The sequence below is a fragment of the Eptesicus fuscus genome, chromosome 22 (genome assembly GCF_027574615.1).
Source record: "Eptesicus fuscus isolate TK198812 chromosome 22, DD_ASM_mEF_20220401, whole genome shotgun sequence".
Taxonomy (NCBI): Eukaryota; Metazoa; Chordata; class Mammalia; order Chiroptera; family Vespertilionidae; genus Eptesicus; species Eptesicus fuscus.
The window spans coordinates 21,999,943-22,015,613 of NC_072494.1; the positions used below are offsets into that span (position 1 = coordinate 21,999,943).

The following is a 15,671-nucleotide window of genomic DNA, read 5'->3' on the forward strand; positions in this document are numbered from 1 at the left end:
TGTCCTGGTCCACCTGGCACCCGGATCTTGGCATGCTGGCATGATTTCTAACTAAATGTACCCCTTTGGTCTTGTCAACTCCCACCACCCTAGATGAAGACTTCCTGATCTAATTCCCAGTCCCATAACCCCTTTCCTACCACAGCTTGTGGTCCTGCTACCTGTATCCCTACCTTCTCCTCAGCACCCATACCTCCATTGCAAGACTAAACAATAGACATGTACTAATCCTCAGTCCTAAGGCTCTGTCCATTAACCTCACATGATCATTTGTATTCCCTCACTGATGGAACTATCTAGAACAGCCCCTCCCAAGGAAGAAGGCTGCTGCAATATAGAAACCTACTTTCTCTGTGGAAATCCTGACTCTTGGAAATATTACTAAAATGTCTTGTTCAGCTTGGCAGGTAGAATGTGTCTGTATCCAGATTAGAAGGATCTGGGGAAGAGAAATGCTACATCCAGCTCAGAAAACAGAAACTGGAAAGATGCTTGGGGGGGGGGGGCGGTTCTCAATGCATCTTGGATTTCTCCCCACTGTCCCCCACATTTGGTGGGGGAGGGGTCACCCTGCTCCACTGGTCTCCATTGCAAGTCCCCAGCTCACCCACTCATGACCCAGTTGTAAGTCCTTGCGTCCATCTTGCTGGACAGGAACAAAGCATGGCCCCACAAGTGGTTCTTCATGGCCCACTCCAAGGCTTCCTGAAAACAAAGCATCACATTCAATGTTTCTCGCTCACCTTCCCCTGTGCTTAGGTACCACTGTCCCCTGAGCACGAAGACTCTTACAGCCTCATATGGGAAATGGGCTTTAACTGGAATGTATTTCTAAGTTGTCCCTTTCTCCAGCCTCCACTTTGTCAAAATCCATCATGCTATTTCATTAGCTCCCCCTCAAACATAGCTTCCAATTAGCCTTACTGCAAGCAACAGTTACACAATACTTTTATGAACCTGAGCACCAAAAATGAGAAGCACCTCCCCCCGAGGACTGAGTCTCAAAATACAAGTAGCAAGATGGTACAGTCACCCTCTATATCCATGGGTTCCGCACCCACAGATTTAACCAACCTCATACATTGCTAGTAGAGTACACTGGTACAACCTCTAACAAGGCTATTTGTCATTATCTACCAAAATTACAAACCATCTACCCTTTGACTCAACACCTCCACATCTAGCATCTAGAAACTTGTCACACCTATACTATCTACACAAGGCAAATGGCAATGGGTAGTCATTGAGGCATTGTTTGTAACAGCAAGAGACTGAACAGAATCTAAATGTCAATCTATAAGGGTTTAATTAATTATAATTTGTCTATAGAGACCTGTGCAGCCATAAGACAAAATCATAATGAGGAAGATATTTATATAGTATAAGGAGCAGGGGTCAACAAAATGTAGCTAAATTCAACCCACAAGCTAAGAATAGTTTTTACATCTTTTAAATGAGCGGAGTGTGGAAATAAAAGAACAATATTTCATTACACATGGAAATTATATATAAGACAAATTTCTATGTCTATTAAGTTTTACTGGAGCACAGCCATGCCCACGCATTTACATGCCATCTGTGGCTGCTTTCACAGGAGAGCAGAAGAGGTGGGGGCACCATTTCCCCATTATATCTCTTTTTATCTTTCGATTTTTTTAAAATAAAATTGATTCACATTGATTTTAATCATATATTCAAATATTTAAGTTAATTTAAGGCTTTTGTAAAATGTGAGTTTGACTTCAAAATTAAACAAGGCATGAAAACAGGTAAATACGTGAGGTGATGGATTTGTCACTTAACTCAATGGGGGGAATCCTTTTGCAATGTATACATATATCAAATCACTACAATGTACACTTTAAATATCTTACCATTTTATTTATCAAATATAGCTCAATAAAAATGTAAAGAAATAATGTAAAAATAACGTTGTCTAGTTTACATATCAAAAAAAATAAGCAAGACATCACTTCATCTGCTGAAGTAAAGTGTTCAATATTGGCAGGCACACCTTAGATACACCTGGTGGGGGTACAGCTTGTAAACAAACTTTCCAGAAACTAATTTAGTATATACGTGACGAACTTTTAAAAAGTGCATGCCCTTCAACCCAGTAATTTCACTTATAGAAGTTTATCCTAAAAAGACTTATGTGACATGTGCTAATTGTATAATTTATAATGGGTGACAAAATAGTAGATAGCCCACATAGTTGACAATAGTGGATTGGTTAAATAAAATATGGTGCCCTCATATGTTGGAATATTGTCCAACCAGTTTTTTTACTCATGTAAAATCTTTTGTATTGAATTTATTGGAGTGACATTGGTTAATAAAGTTATATATGTTTTAGGTGTAGATTTCTATAACACATCATCTGTATATTTTATTGTGTGTTCACCACCCCAAGTCAAGTCTCCTTCCACCACCATTTACCCTCCTTATACTCTCTTCTACCTCCTCCCACTCTATCCAACCATTTTTTAAATGATACATTTTAATGCCATGGGATTATTTAGAAAAAAATAATAATAATTTTATTTTATTTTGAATATACGTTATATGCATAGAAAAAATGCTAGAAGTAAATATATCCAAATGATAACTGGTGTTATCTTTTAATGGTAGGATTAGGGGTGTTTTTATTTTCTTCTTTGTACCTTCCTGAACTTCAGTGCTATAAAATGAATAGATATTCCTCATCTAATTGGAGGAGGACTGAGTGGTGGGGACAGACAGTGGTTACTTTTGTAAACAAGCCTGCCGAAGCGCACTTGCCTTCTTCCTTCCGTAGTAGAGCAGCTTAGTGAATTTCTCCACGATCTGGGCGGGTGTCTCCACACTGGGGGGAATCTCCCCAGTGAGCAGGTTTGGGGTCCCTGAGCTGAGCACTGGCCAGTCGTCATCGGTCAGGCTGATGAGGTTGGCCACGGGCGGCTGCCTCTTGTACTTCTCCAGCTTCTTGCAGTCTTGCATCAGCAGCTCCGCAATGTCAGACCCCACCATGGACTGCAAGGCAAAGAGGGTCATCCTGAGGGAGAAAGAATCCTCTTCATCCTCAGGGGGACAGGCCAGGCTGAAGAAGTAGGCACGGAAGGGCCTGCCTTCCTGGGGAGGCCGGCACTGGATTGCTGTGTCTCAAACTGAGGTGCCACAAAGGTTATCAGAAATGTGCACACTCTCATAGGAGTACCATCTGGCTGGTGCAGTAACCCAACACCTTCACCATAACGCAGGCCAGTAGAGAAGGGCAAAGTGAAGGTCAGTGTTGGCAAACTGGCATTGACATCTGAGCAATTTGGGAGACCACGTGTTGCTTCTTTACTATTAACTTTTATTATTATGTCATAAGCCAAATCATACTTATCCCAGGAAGGCTTACATTTCAATACAGCCTGCTCCTGCCCACCCATCAGAGAGGTGATACTCACCCCATTCTGTCGACAAAGCAGAACCAACAGTTGCCACAGTAGAGCTGCATCTCTGCTCCCGGGTGTCTCCGATTTGCGGCTCTGAGCTGCTTTCTGCTGGCAAAATGTCATGATGTCCACCTTGTGGACGTCTTCCCTATGGAGAGATTTCAGGGAGCAGAGGGTGAGCGGGCAGACTCTTCCCCATGCAGGACCGTGGGCTCCTCCCATAGTGTGAGGGTGCTGGATGGACCCAACAAGCCAGGACCAGGACAGGGATAACAGGTCTATACTAGTAGCTACAGGACAGTTGTTTCTTTGTGGAACAGGAAGAAACTTCAGATGTTCTCGCATATACTCTCTCCATTTTACAGATGAGGAGACTGAGGCCCCGAGACCTGAAATCTCTGCCGTGGGTAGCAGGCCAGAGCACTCTTTGTAGTCAGACAACTCTGGACTTAAATCTAGCTTGCCATGTCTCAGCTCACAAAACTTTCTTATCTTCTTTGAGCCTCAGCTTTTCCCCCTAAGATCAGAATAATTTTAAAAATCTACCTCCATACAAAAAAGAAATTAGCAAGTTATGTAGCACATATTAAGTGCTCAATAAACAGGCAGTATTATTTGCTTAAGACTATTCAATAAAATCAATGCCCAGTTGGGACCAGTATCCTAGTGTCCAAAATACCCAACTTGGTGCTCTACCCACATCTGTATAGCCGAGTGTAAGAAATAGACACACTCATTTTTACTTAAAAGAACTGTCAAAATACTAAATGGGTATTTTCTTAGAGGGGGAGATCCAGGTTAAGAATACATTTATATAATGGTGTTGCTATTTAAAGGGCTTCCATGGACATTAATCTCACTTGTGTCTCACGGCCACTGCCTGGAGTGGGCAGAGCCAGAGTTACATCATTTCTTAAAGGGAAAACTAAGGCCAGAGAGAGTTAAATGACCTGTCTGCCGTGGTATATCTAGTTAGTAGGATGCCTAGGGCCAGGACCCAGATGTTCTCACATCAGTCAGGACACTCCACAGCAAAAGGCACTGTGAGTATTTATCAGAAGGGACTGTGCATTTAAAAGCAGTTCTAGCTCAATCCTGCAGAGGGCAGACTTGCACACCATCCAGGAATTCACACGGATCAAGTTCCCTCTCCAGAAAAAGGCAAGCCTTTTTCCCCACTATGATCCACTTGTCTGAGACGTCCCAGGCGGTGCTGCACTTCCGCACTAATGTCTATTAGGAACACGGAACGCTAAAACCTCCTACCATGTCACCTCTGCAAAATGAAACTGATTTCAGATTTGTAAACCTTCACGTGAATTGTTCTTCCCCCTCTTCAACTATTAAGTTGCTTCTCAAAAAAGGATCAGGCCACATTAGGCTCTGTCTGGTAGCACAGAAAATTCTACTCCAATGGGGACAGACATTTTCTTTCAAAGAAGCCAAGAACACTTCCCCCCAAAATCCTATTCTTGGCAGGAACACTGTGTAGGTCTCAAAAGCCTTTACTCGGCTGTTCATATGTAATTTACCTGATCAGGGGTCCTGAGAAAGTTCTCATCTCTTCTTGTTCCTCAGAATCATTAAGAATAACCTGGAACAAAAATTAGATTTGTTCTTCGAGACAAGGTCCATCCAATGCCCAGTATCAGAAGCCAAGGCTGTGGTCCCAAAGTGCAGCTCATGCCTCGTGGAGAAAGCGAGTTCTCCAGTGGCTGAAACTGAGCCAATAGCATCTCAGGGAAACGTAAGTCCAGCATCACTTCTTTCAGAGAAGATCCCCACCCAGTTCCCCACAAGAGCGCCCTGTTCCAGGAGATGCCCAGGCTCAGGCAAAGGGGAGCAGGGAGCATTCTGGGGACAAAGACTCTTATTTACCTCCATGCTGTGCAGTTCAACAAGGGCCGTTTGCCCGTCACTGGGAGAGTTGGGACACACACACACCAGCTGACCTCCTGGCCCAAAACTCGCAGGCACATGAGGGACGTAGAACTTCATGGGTGCCCTGGGATCAGCTGCCGAGTCAGCCTCTGACCAACAGACACAGGTGAACAGTTAGCATGACTGCCACTGCTTTTCTTTGCTTAGCAGGATGCCACAAACACATTTCTGTGTAAATTCCACCTGGGACCCAGATAAGATTCTGGGTGGGCTACAGAAGTAGAAGCAGATTTAAGCCCCTGAGAATATGTCAGAACATAATGCAAGGATGTTATGGTTGGTCCAAATGGTAATAATGCACAAGGCCCAGACTCTTGGCAATGGAGAGAGGCCGGGACTAGACAAGTCAGCCACATCCAGACAAAGCGATAATGCTTTCTGCCCTTGCTTTACCAACCTGACTCCAGTCCTAACTTCCTTCACCTGCTACTTAAAAGCACCAAGGCGTGCCCGGTGATGGCTAGGGGCAGGGTTCCCTACCAAGAACCCGCTATGATGCAATGTCCAGTAAAGAGAAAAGGTGGGAAACGGAGCCAAGTTGACCTCTCTGCCCAGGAGACCTATGTAAGCAAATGAGGCGAACAATTCCCCACTCTTGGAAACCAGGGTAAGGTGTCTTTCCAAGAAATTTGCCCCCAGCCCTCCTCCCATCAGACTCAACCAACTCCTTTGATCACTTCAGCACCCACCAGCCTTCACTGGTCTCCAAACTGTTGAAGCCGTGGGGACATAAGGCTCGGAGGCATCTGCCATGTATTGACTGAGCTCATAGCCACTGGAGCTGAGACCAGACTCGTGCTGCTGAAGAAGGTTGGACTCGTGGGGCAGTGATGGCTGGAAGTGAAAACAACAAAAACACATGGGAAGAATCAGAAACAGTTTCAGGGAGATGGTCCTCCCAAGTGTTCCAAACTTTTGAATAAATACAGTGAATGTGAATGTGTTGAAAGGAAAGGGATGGATTATTCTATTGACAGGTGTTTGCTAAGGGATGCATATGTCCCAGTGGAAAGAGTGCAGGCCTTGGGCCCAGGAGGGGCCAGGAGGCCTGGAATCAAATCCCAGCTTTGTCAATATCGAGCTGCTATGACCTAGTGACAAGGGGCTTGGGCTCTCTGAGCTGGCTACTCTCATCTATAATATAGATAATCATAGCTGCCCTGCATAGTTCAAGTACTTAATCATGCATTCATTCGCCAGCTATTTAATGAGCACCTACTTTGCTCTAGGCACTGTGCTTCCCCTGGGGATATAGGCATACAAAAATTTCATGGAACTTACCTCCTGGGAGGATACAAATAAAACATTGGATGCAAAAGCTCTCTGTACACTGTAAAGTGTTGTATGTGTGTGGCTGCTTTCATGATAGCATGTGGCCTGCCCTACTGAGCATTAGGTATACAGAAGAAACTGTTCTCAAAAATCATACAAATCCAATCAGGGAAACAAAATTTATACAATACTGTCAAAAATTAAAAGCTGGTCACCACAGTGCCTTTGCAGCTTTTCCATAAACGTAAAATTTTTCCAAAATAAATGTTTATTTTTTTTAATTTAAGAGCTCCATTTTATGACCCAGGTGATATAAACAGTAAGATTTTAGAAGACAGAGACGGTCTTCTAAAAAATCAAGACAGCCCAGCTGGCATGGCTCAGTGGTTGAGCATTGACCTATGAACCAGGAGATCAGGGTTCGATTCCTGGTCAGGGCACATGCCCAGGTTGCAGGCTCCATCCCCAGTGTGGGGCATGCAGGAGGCAGCCGGTCAATGATTTTCTCTCATCATTGATGTTTCTATCTCTCTCTCACTCTCCCTTCCTCTCTGAAATCCATAAATATATATTTAAAAAGAATGCTTTGTAAAAAAATAATAATTAATAAATAAAAATTAAATGTCAAGACAGGCTTCAAGCTCTGCTTTTCAGCCCTGAATTTAAAGATTCCAGCAACTTCCCACTTCCTGGGTGAACCAAACTGCTGGCAGCCTCTTCTCTGTTTCCCAGCACCTCAGAGTGACTTGCGTGACACTTCCTGATTCAGCTAATTTGACAAAAATGCAAAAGGGCCAGATCAGGGTCCCAGGCCCTTCAGATTGAAACAGAAAAATGGGGAAAAGAGGAGGGATGAGTGGAGACTCTGCCAAGAGGGGAAGAATTGGACCGCTCAGTCTGCTGGCCACTGGAGACCCCACCCCCAGGGCTCTGCCCTGCCACTGCTGACAATGTAGTTGGGAGGCACTGTCACAGGCCACCAGCCCCCATGTCACTTCAAGTTACCTTATTCTTCTGGGCCCCAGTTAGCAGACTCTCCGGAGGCAGGTCCCCAGGCCACTCCTGTCCAGAGTTAGAAGCAGGGCTGTCTCTATAAGGGTTCCCACTCTGAGATCTGCAGCAAAATGACAGGAGAGGTGAGAGGGGGTCCTGGGCAAGCCAGCAAGGCTGAGCTGCTCTCTGCTGGAGGTGGTTCTGTTGCCGAGTGCGGACAGGTGTCAGGTCGGCCTGTGTGCTGCAGGGAGAAGCACTGCCTTCCACTGACCACCTCAATCTGTTAATACCAGGAAAATATGGGCTCCTGGGCTCCCCAGTGCAGTTACTAGAAGCTGCCCCGAACCCTGCAGAGAAGGGTGGTCCCTGCTGCCTGACTTCTGGAATGACTTAAATCAGAGCAGTCGGATTGATGGGTTCCAGGGTAAAGGTGCCAGGCCTAAGGGCACCAGGCCATGTTCTAGTACAAAAGGCTATTTCTGTCCCCTGCTCACCTGATCCCAAAGGATGTCCCATTCTTAGGGCACAGGAGTAGGCAGAAGAGAAGCATCCCAGCCCCAGGCAGGACCCAATCATGAGAACTTTTGCAAGGCCACACCTGTCCTGCGACTAACGTAGAAAAAAGGCCCTGCTTTCTGATGGACCTCAAGAATCAGGACTCAGACTAGCCCAGGTTTGAGAACCACATCTCTGAGTTAAGAATCTCTCCTCCCAGTGTTCCTGTTCACCGCTGGCCTGGGCCATCCTGGGCTACACCTCCATCCCCGAGAACAAAACTCCCACATCTCCACAACAGAAGCGGACGGGCTGCTGGAGATGTGGGCCCAGCACCAGATGCTATAAGATTTTCCTAACAGAGTTTGAGTTTGGCTGAATCATGTTGACCTGGCCTCTCCTTTCACACTTACTGGAACTGGGTCTCACTGTTTGCTCGAAATGGACTATTCTGGTTTTCATGAGGATGTTCATTGAGGTACTTTTGATCTCGATAGTCTTCATGCCGGATATAAGGACTCGCTTGCCTTGGCACTGCACCCTCAGAAAAAAACAAAATAAAGCAGGTCACTTCCTGTTTGTGAAAAGTTCCGAAAAGACACTTGCAAGCTATGAAGCTGAGTTACTGGAGCACAGTAGGTACAAAACACATTCGCCAAAATGAATAAAATTCGTGAGAGCTAATGATGAGATGCCCCTCAGTCCTCCCTGAACCAATTAGCATGGCCCTATACAACTGAACAATGGTGAGATCGTGTGTGTGAGTGAGTGTGTGTGTGTTGTGTATATATGTTCAATGTTGAGACAGATTTCTCTTTGCTAGCAGCCATTAGCATATACCTAAAGCCTTACTATTGTATAGGGTATAAATTCCTAATGGCACATATCTGCACCCTCAGGGGAAATGGTGGTCAGACTCATTACAGGCCAGTCACACACTTGAGGACGTCACTGATACTTGGTCAGAGACTATAATATTGGCCATAATGAGAAGCAGAAGAAAACACGTGGATGAAGTGCAAACTATCCATAATATTAGCAGCATAATGATAGTTTCAGTACTATCATCTGCACGTACAAAGAAAAACGACTGCTTTCTGTCTCTTCTCCTCGAGACAGCAAGCAGTAGTGTCTTTGTCGTGACCTCATCTGGCTAAGAAAGAGGTAGGCAGGGGCAGGAGTTCTTTCTACCCCAGTAGAGCAGGTGCCCAAGGTGAGGTTCTGAGCATCGCTCCCTTGGCCTCTGCCCCACCTATCAGACCAGCTGCGCCACCCCAAAGACTTCTGGGAAGTTATTCCATACCTCTTTCTTCTGGTTGCTGCTGTGGGTGCCCAGGATAGTAATAACTTCCATACGGATATTCTTCCCTTAGAGCTGGAGAGTGATACCTCTGGTATGGATCATCAATGCCTGGCCTAAAATAGCACAGAGAAGGCCAGTCATTTCAAGGATGAGTGTGGTAAGAGAGAAACCAATGGAAGACTGGACAAACAACTTCAGAGGACAGAATTGTGGCCCCAGTCTAGAACCTGCTTAAAAGGCACAGTTAATTCTAGATCCCATGCACAGAAAATCCAGACCCAGAGCAGGAGTACGAGCTTTGATTCAGAACACAGCTGGGATCTTCATAGCAGTGTCTCATTCTTCCTCCCCATGATTCCTCTTACTCTTCAAATGCCTACATCCAACCACACAAGGTATTATCTTAGAAAGCCCTGCCCTGATAGTATCCCAGAAAACCCCTTCCAGAGATGAGCAAGAGGCCATTATAATTCCCAGGCATATTACCGATGGAAATGAGATGAAAAGGTCAGCTCGAACTATCTTAAATCTGATTGCTTTTATTGCCTCTGTCCTTAACATATCTTCCTTTGAGAATTCAACAATACGGAAAGACTGGGAAAAGGAATTTCAGATTGTTAGTATTTTCATCAATTAATAATTCTTTAGCATTTCATAGGGGCAAATTCTTTAAAATATTTGTCATAATTCCAGTGCTGAATCTGTAGGCAGATAAATATCACCCCACCTGGAAAAGCCAAAGTGGACACAGGTGGCTTCCAACATTCCATAAAACATTGTGTCCAGTGCTCTCAGAACCCAGAAGTAGGAATTCTAGATTCTCCAACCTCGAATTGCCTCATTGAGACCCCTTCCTTCTGAACGTGGAGCCTGCAAGCTTACATCTGCTTTCTGAGGTTGATTTTTTTTTTAAGTTCCCATCCAATCATTAAATGCATTTTTTTTCTGGATGCCTATCACATGTTAGATACTGTTCTAGGTACTAGGGCTCTTGTTGATGCTGGTGGTGTCATACTAACCCTGCATCAGAGTGGCTCAAAGACAGAGGAAGTTTTTATAGGGATGCCTAGGAGAGGCTATTCCATTGTCTACATATAGTTACAGTATTGCCTTTTTTGTAATCCTGGAATAGAGGGTTTCATCTGCTCTCTTTAATTTCACCATTCTCTCTATCCTCTCCCCCGCCCCCAACACCCAATCTGATTCTGATGGCTTCTTTAAGCAGCCCCACCAGGGGATACAGAAAGGGGAACTATTCTTTTCAGTCAATTTGAGAGAGCAAAGGGCTTACCTACATCAATGTCATAGGGTGGAGGAGGAAAAAGAAAAAACAAAGAGGAGAAATAAGAGGAAAAGGAAGAAGGACAAGAACAATCTGTTCGTAAGCACTCAGGAGAGTTGGGTCAATTCCAAGCTCTAAAACCATACCTTGAATACAAGTGAGGGTGATAACCCCCTTCGTAATAGTCCACCCCGGCCACAGGCTGATGCCATTCCCCAGGCCTGGGTACGTAATGAGGCTGCTGGTGGTCTGCCTTGGGGTCCTGCTGTGGCTGGGAGCTCCTTCGGATGTCTTGCCATTGACGGAACCTCTCTCCCTTGTGCCAAGAGTGAGGAACAGGCTGATGATATCCATCTCTCCGAAGGCCTCGGTCTGGACCCTGGGATGGGGCTGGGGGCCTCCCCCGGGGCTGCGGCGGCAGCTGGGGAATCCAGGGCTCCATCCCTGACCTTCTGAATATCTCTCTTTTTGAGTCAGTTGTGTAGTTATTTTATCTTCCTATAAGAAAAAACAAAAAGACCCCAAAATTATCATCACTTTAGGTTTATATCCAAACATGATGGTTGGTTGAGGTTTTTTTTTTTAAAAAAGCACTTATGGTTTTCAAAATCTATCTAAAACAAATCACATGGCCACTGATATAGAAACATCTGGAGGAAAATCTCAAACAGATACATGAAATAAATAGCAGACTAGACAACTACTAGTATGTGGTTGTTGCTTTAAAAATTAAAACGTATAATTAGTTGGAGCAATAATAGATGTGGGAGAGATGAGAGACAGAATAGTAATAGATGAAGCTCCAAAACCCTATCAAAGTATTCCAATTAAATAAATGTCCATTTATTCCACCAGCAAATATTTATTCAACATTTACTACGGGGATTCTATGCTATCATGGAAATAGAGTGGGCTTAGATCTAGACCAGAGGTCAAATCCTAACTCTGCCACTTATTAGCTAGTTAATTAGTTCAAACCTCAATTTCCTTCTCCATAAAATGGGGATCATAATGACTAGCTTGCAGGGTTACTGTCAGAATTAGAGATAACTTATGAAGTGTCCAATTCACTATCTGGTCTATGGTAATTGTTCAATAAACAGTAGTTAGTGTTGGAGATAAAGGTGGGGGTAGTGAGGGTAACTGAAGGCATTTCCTAAACAAAAAGCTTAAATTGACCTCAAGAAACATCTTTCCTGAATCCTTAAATTCGCCTTTAGTACTCAGCCCTATAACAAGGCCATGCCTGCCTCTCCTCCAGGGGACCCAATAAGACAAAAGTTTGGGATTGCTTCCATGACCACCCAGAGAGCCATGTCATGGTAATCCCCCTGGCTGAGATTTAAAACCTGTAAGTCTCCCCAGAATCAAACTGATTTTCCCCACTTATTCTTCAAAATAGGAAACAGCTCCAAGTTCAGACTGCCTTCCAAGCTCCTCGGCCCATGTCACAGAGGAGTGCCCCCATCCAGCTGCCCCCAAAGGAAGAGCTCACACCGGACCTCACTGCTGCTCAGGGATCCCCTTGTGTCGGGAGAATTCGTTAGCTCGGTCAGACCCTGCTTTTTCTCTGTTGGGAACTGTTTTCAGTTGAAATATTCTGATGGAAGCCACTTCACTTGCTCCCACTCCTGAAGCTCCCTGCCTAAAATAAAAATTCTTATCAGAACAAAAGGTCAAAGGGTATGTGTGGAAATCAACATGTCACTCTGCTCAAATGCCATAGAGCCAGGGTCCACCGCTATGAGCCGAGGGCTGTAAACAGACCAGCCCAGAAGAGCAAGGCGCAGAAGTGCCTTCCACCTCAAGATCAACCCCCGCTCAGGGAAACTAGCACCCTTTTGCCCAGGTTAGCCCACTTTCCTGAAAAATACAGGCTTTTTCTAGCAAATTCCAGCAAAGGCCAAATGCTCCAGACACAGTGAAAGCATGTGTGGGTCTTTCCTGAAGGCCCGAGGAACTCAATACCATTTGGACACATGTAAGAAAGTCTCTGTCACCTTGTCCCCAGATATTTTCACTGGGCAGCCTTCCCTGACTGCAAAGGCACAACACCCAATCTCTTCGCCAAAATCCCGTCATTTTGTTGCCAAGAGATATCAACTCCAGTAAGTTAGACCTCAGGTTATAATTAAGTACAGCAACCCAAGGGCAACTAAGATTCTCAGAATAAAGGCGTTCCATCCATAGTGACAAGTCACACTTGCGAGTTCACATCCATGACCCTCCCTGGCCCCAGTGAGGGCAACGTTGCCTCTACTAATCTGACAGCCCAGCAAGCACAGGTAAGAGAGAGGACACAAGGTAGCTAGGTTCCCACACACCTGCTCTGACGCCTTGCCACCTTCCTTCAGCGCGGCTCCAGGAACCTGGCCCAAGAGTGTCTCCTCTCCTTGTGGAGACTGACAAAGTCCAGGTGCCACATCTACCAAGACTCACCTGGCCCTCCAATCTACAGCCACTCAGTTACCTTTGCAACTGCCCGGCCTCCATGGAGCTGATTCACTGGGGCAAAGTACAGCCCGGCCACCGCTTGTGGGACAGGCCTGACCTGGCGTATTTGCTCAGAGCCCTGTCAGAGACTGGTGCTTCTGTTTGCCTGGTTGTGGGCTGAGCCAGGTTCACTCACATGTGAAAGCATCCAAAACCCACAGCAAACAAGGAACAGAGGCCCCAGGGAGAGGAAACCCAGAAAGCCCACAGGCAGCCTGGCCTGGCCAGAAGAGCACAGCCTTGGGGCACTGACTTGGGGCTCTGCCACTGGCTGGCTCCTGACCGAGCCTGTCTGAGTCTCAGTTTCTTCTTCTGTAAAAGGGGAATAACTATACTTAGTTTATGATGGTCACTATGAGGAGTAAGTGCTGGTAAAATGGCACACATATAAATAAATATGCCCTATATATCAGTATTATTTTTTCCTTTTAAAAAAGGTAAGGTATTTCCACTGGTTGAGGCAGAGGTACTCATTGCTGGGTTGTAAATACCTGGTCTCTCTGGTTGGGGTTTTTCTCACTCATGTTTCTCTCCACTGGGTTCTGTTTGTATATCAAGAGTGTTATCTAAAGGAAGTTAAATCTAATTACTGGAGACACTGAAAAGTTTTCTATTACAATAAGAAAATAATTTCTTGTATTTACAAAATACATTTTTCAGCATTATTAAGATAATCACAGGAAGCTCAAGTCTACTTTTGAATTAATATTTTAAAATGCAGAAAATCATGTCATATACCTTAAACTTACACAATGTTATATGTCAATTATATCTCAATAAATTGGGGGAGGGGAATAAAATTCAGCATTTGCCCCAAAAGTTTATTCTTTCTCTCAACAAACACTTACTTAGTCTCTATAAGATACCAGGACTTGACACATGTAAATATGAAGGACAGAGTCCTTGCCTTCAAAAAGTTTGGAGCAAACTAACCCCCCATGTCATTACTAGTCCAGGGAAGATCACATGTGGGTCCCGTGATCAGATACATTACTGTACCTGAACTATAGATCACTATGAGGATATAGAGGTCATAGTTGTCTCAGCCCCTCAACTGACTCCTAGGGCCTGACCATAGAACGTAAAATTCTCTGACCGACCGTGGACATGGTTTCTTACCCCACTGGGGTCAGAGAATTCTGCCCTGAAGTCTGGTTCATTAATGGGCGCACTGCCGTTTTTAATCTTCCTAGGAAGAGGTGCTGGAGAAGGACACACATGGACAGCAGGAAGCAGAACATGGTTAATTATGACACAGACTCAGATATACAATTACGTGTTCTCACATCTATATATATAAAAGGCTAATATGCAAAGTATCCCCTCTGGAGTTCAACCAGGAAACCAGGAGTTCGATAGATCGCTATGACGTGTGCTGACCACCACAGGGCAGCACGGAACAAAGGAAGGCCCCGGCTGGCAGCCGGCAGCCAGGGGAAGGAAGGCCCCAATTGGCCCTGATTGCCGGCCAGGCCTAGGGACTCTACCCGTGCACAATTTTCGTGCACCTGGCCTCTAGTATCACAATAAAGTTCATGAGAACCTCCTGTGACACTTTTGGCTTATAACAGGATGTTAGTCCTGCCCCAAAACACAGACTACATTACTGGGAGGCTAACTCTGGAACTTCACTTTATTGATGATAAAACTAAGATCCAGAGAAGTGAAGTGATTTACCCAAAACCACCACCAAGCTGACCAGAAGCTCAGTCAGGGTTACACTGGTGTGAGGGAGTCACCTTGCACTGGCTTTACAAGGGCTAATTATGACTTATGCAGGAATCGTGCGAGCCAGTGACGAAGCCAGTGGTAACATCCACCACGGTGGGAGTATTTACATAGCAACTGTCAAATGCTGTAAAGCAAGGTGGCGGTGGCGGTGGCTGTGTCCAGAGAGCCAGTTTACCAGCATACAGATTACAACTCCAAACTCCTAGTTCCTGACTCAGCATTCTTTCAAACTCAAACTCGCGAATTGCCATTCTGCTGCCAGCCTTCGTTGCACATCTCTGCTTTAAACATCTAGCTCAATTATTCCAAATGCTCTTTTTGTGACATCCCAAAGCATCTCTAGTTATCTCAAGAGTTGTTATGAAACTCCTCAAACACTCACCAACCAAGATCAATTTTAATTAGCTTTAATTATTGTATAGACATACGGCATACAACAGTTATGTGGGTCATGGAACGAAATAGGTCATGGTGGGATCTCATCAGCCCAAAAGCTTTGGGATTTATCGGTCTCTGCCTTGCCCAGCCCACATATCTAGTTACTAAATCTCTCAACCTGGCAGTTCAATTCCTCCTGGTTTCCAACCAAATTTACCCAGCTTGACAAATACATTAGCAGCTCGCCCCACCAGGAGGTGGGCTAAAATTAGTCTTGCCACCCACACCCTGCTTGCAGTGCCCTGGCGTGATCCCAGGGGCTCCCTCGTGCTGGAACAGCGACAGACTTCACATTCTCCCT

At 45.1% G+C, this 15,671-nt stretch overlaps 1 protein-coding gene across 3 annotated transcripts in view; it reads right to left on the reverse strand.

Moving 5' to 3' along the window:
• The window catches only part of SEC16B (SEC16 homolog B, endoplasmic reticulum export factor), a 32,961-nt gene extending 21,811 nt beyond the window's left edge, over positions 1-11,150 (reverse strand). For all 3 annotated transcript variants that reach the window (XM_054711877.1, XM_054711875.1, XM_054711876.1), the window contains exons 1-10: positions 10,855-11,150; positions 9,427-9,539; positions 8,537-8,657; positions 7,641-7,749; positions 6,053-6,197; positions 5,301-5,452; positions 4,955-5,016; positions 3,435-3,570; positions 2,782-3,012; positions 608-705 (exon numbers count right to left, since the gene is read on the reverse strand). In XM_054711877.1, the coding sequence (XP_054567852.1) occupies positions 608-705; positions 2,782-3,012; positions 3,435-3,570; positions 4,955-5,016; positions 5,301-5,452; positions 6,053-6,197; positions 7,641-7,749; positions 8,537-8,657; positions 9,427-9,539; positions 10,855-11,150 (1,463 nt within the window). The remainder of the gene's footprint in view (positions 1-607; positions 706-2,781; positions 3,013-3,434; positions 3,571-4,954; positions 5,017-5,300; positions 5,453-6,052; positions 6,198-7,640; positions 7,750-8,536; positions 8,658-9,426; positions 9,540-10,854) is intronic.
• Positions 11,151-15,671: the final 4,521 nt, after the last annotated feature.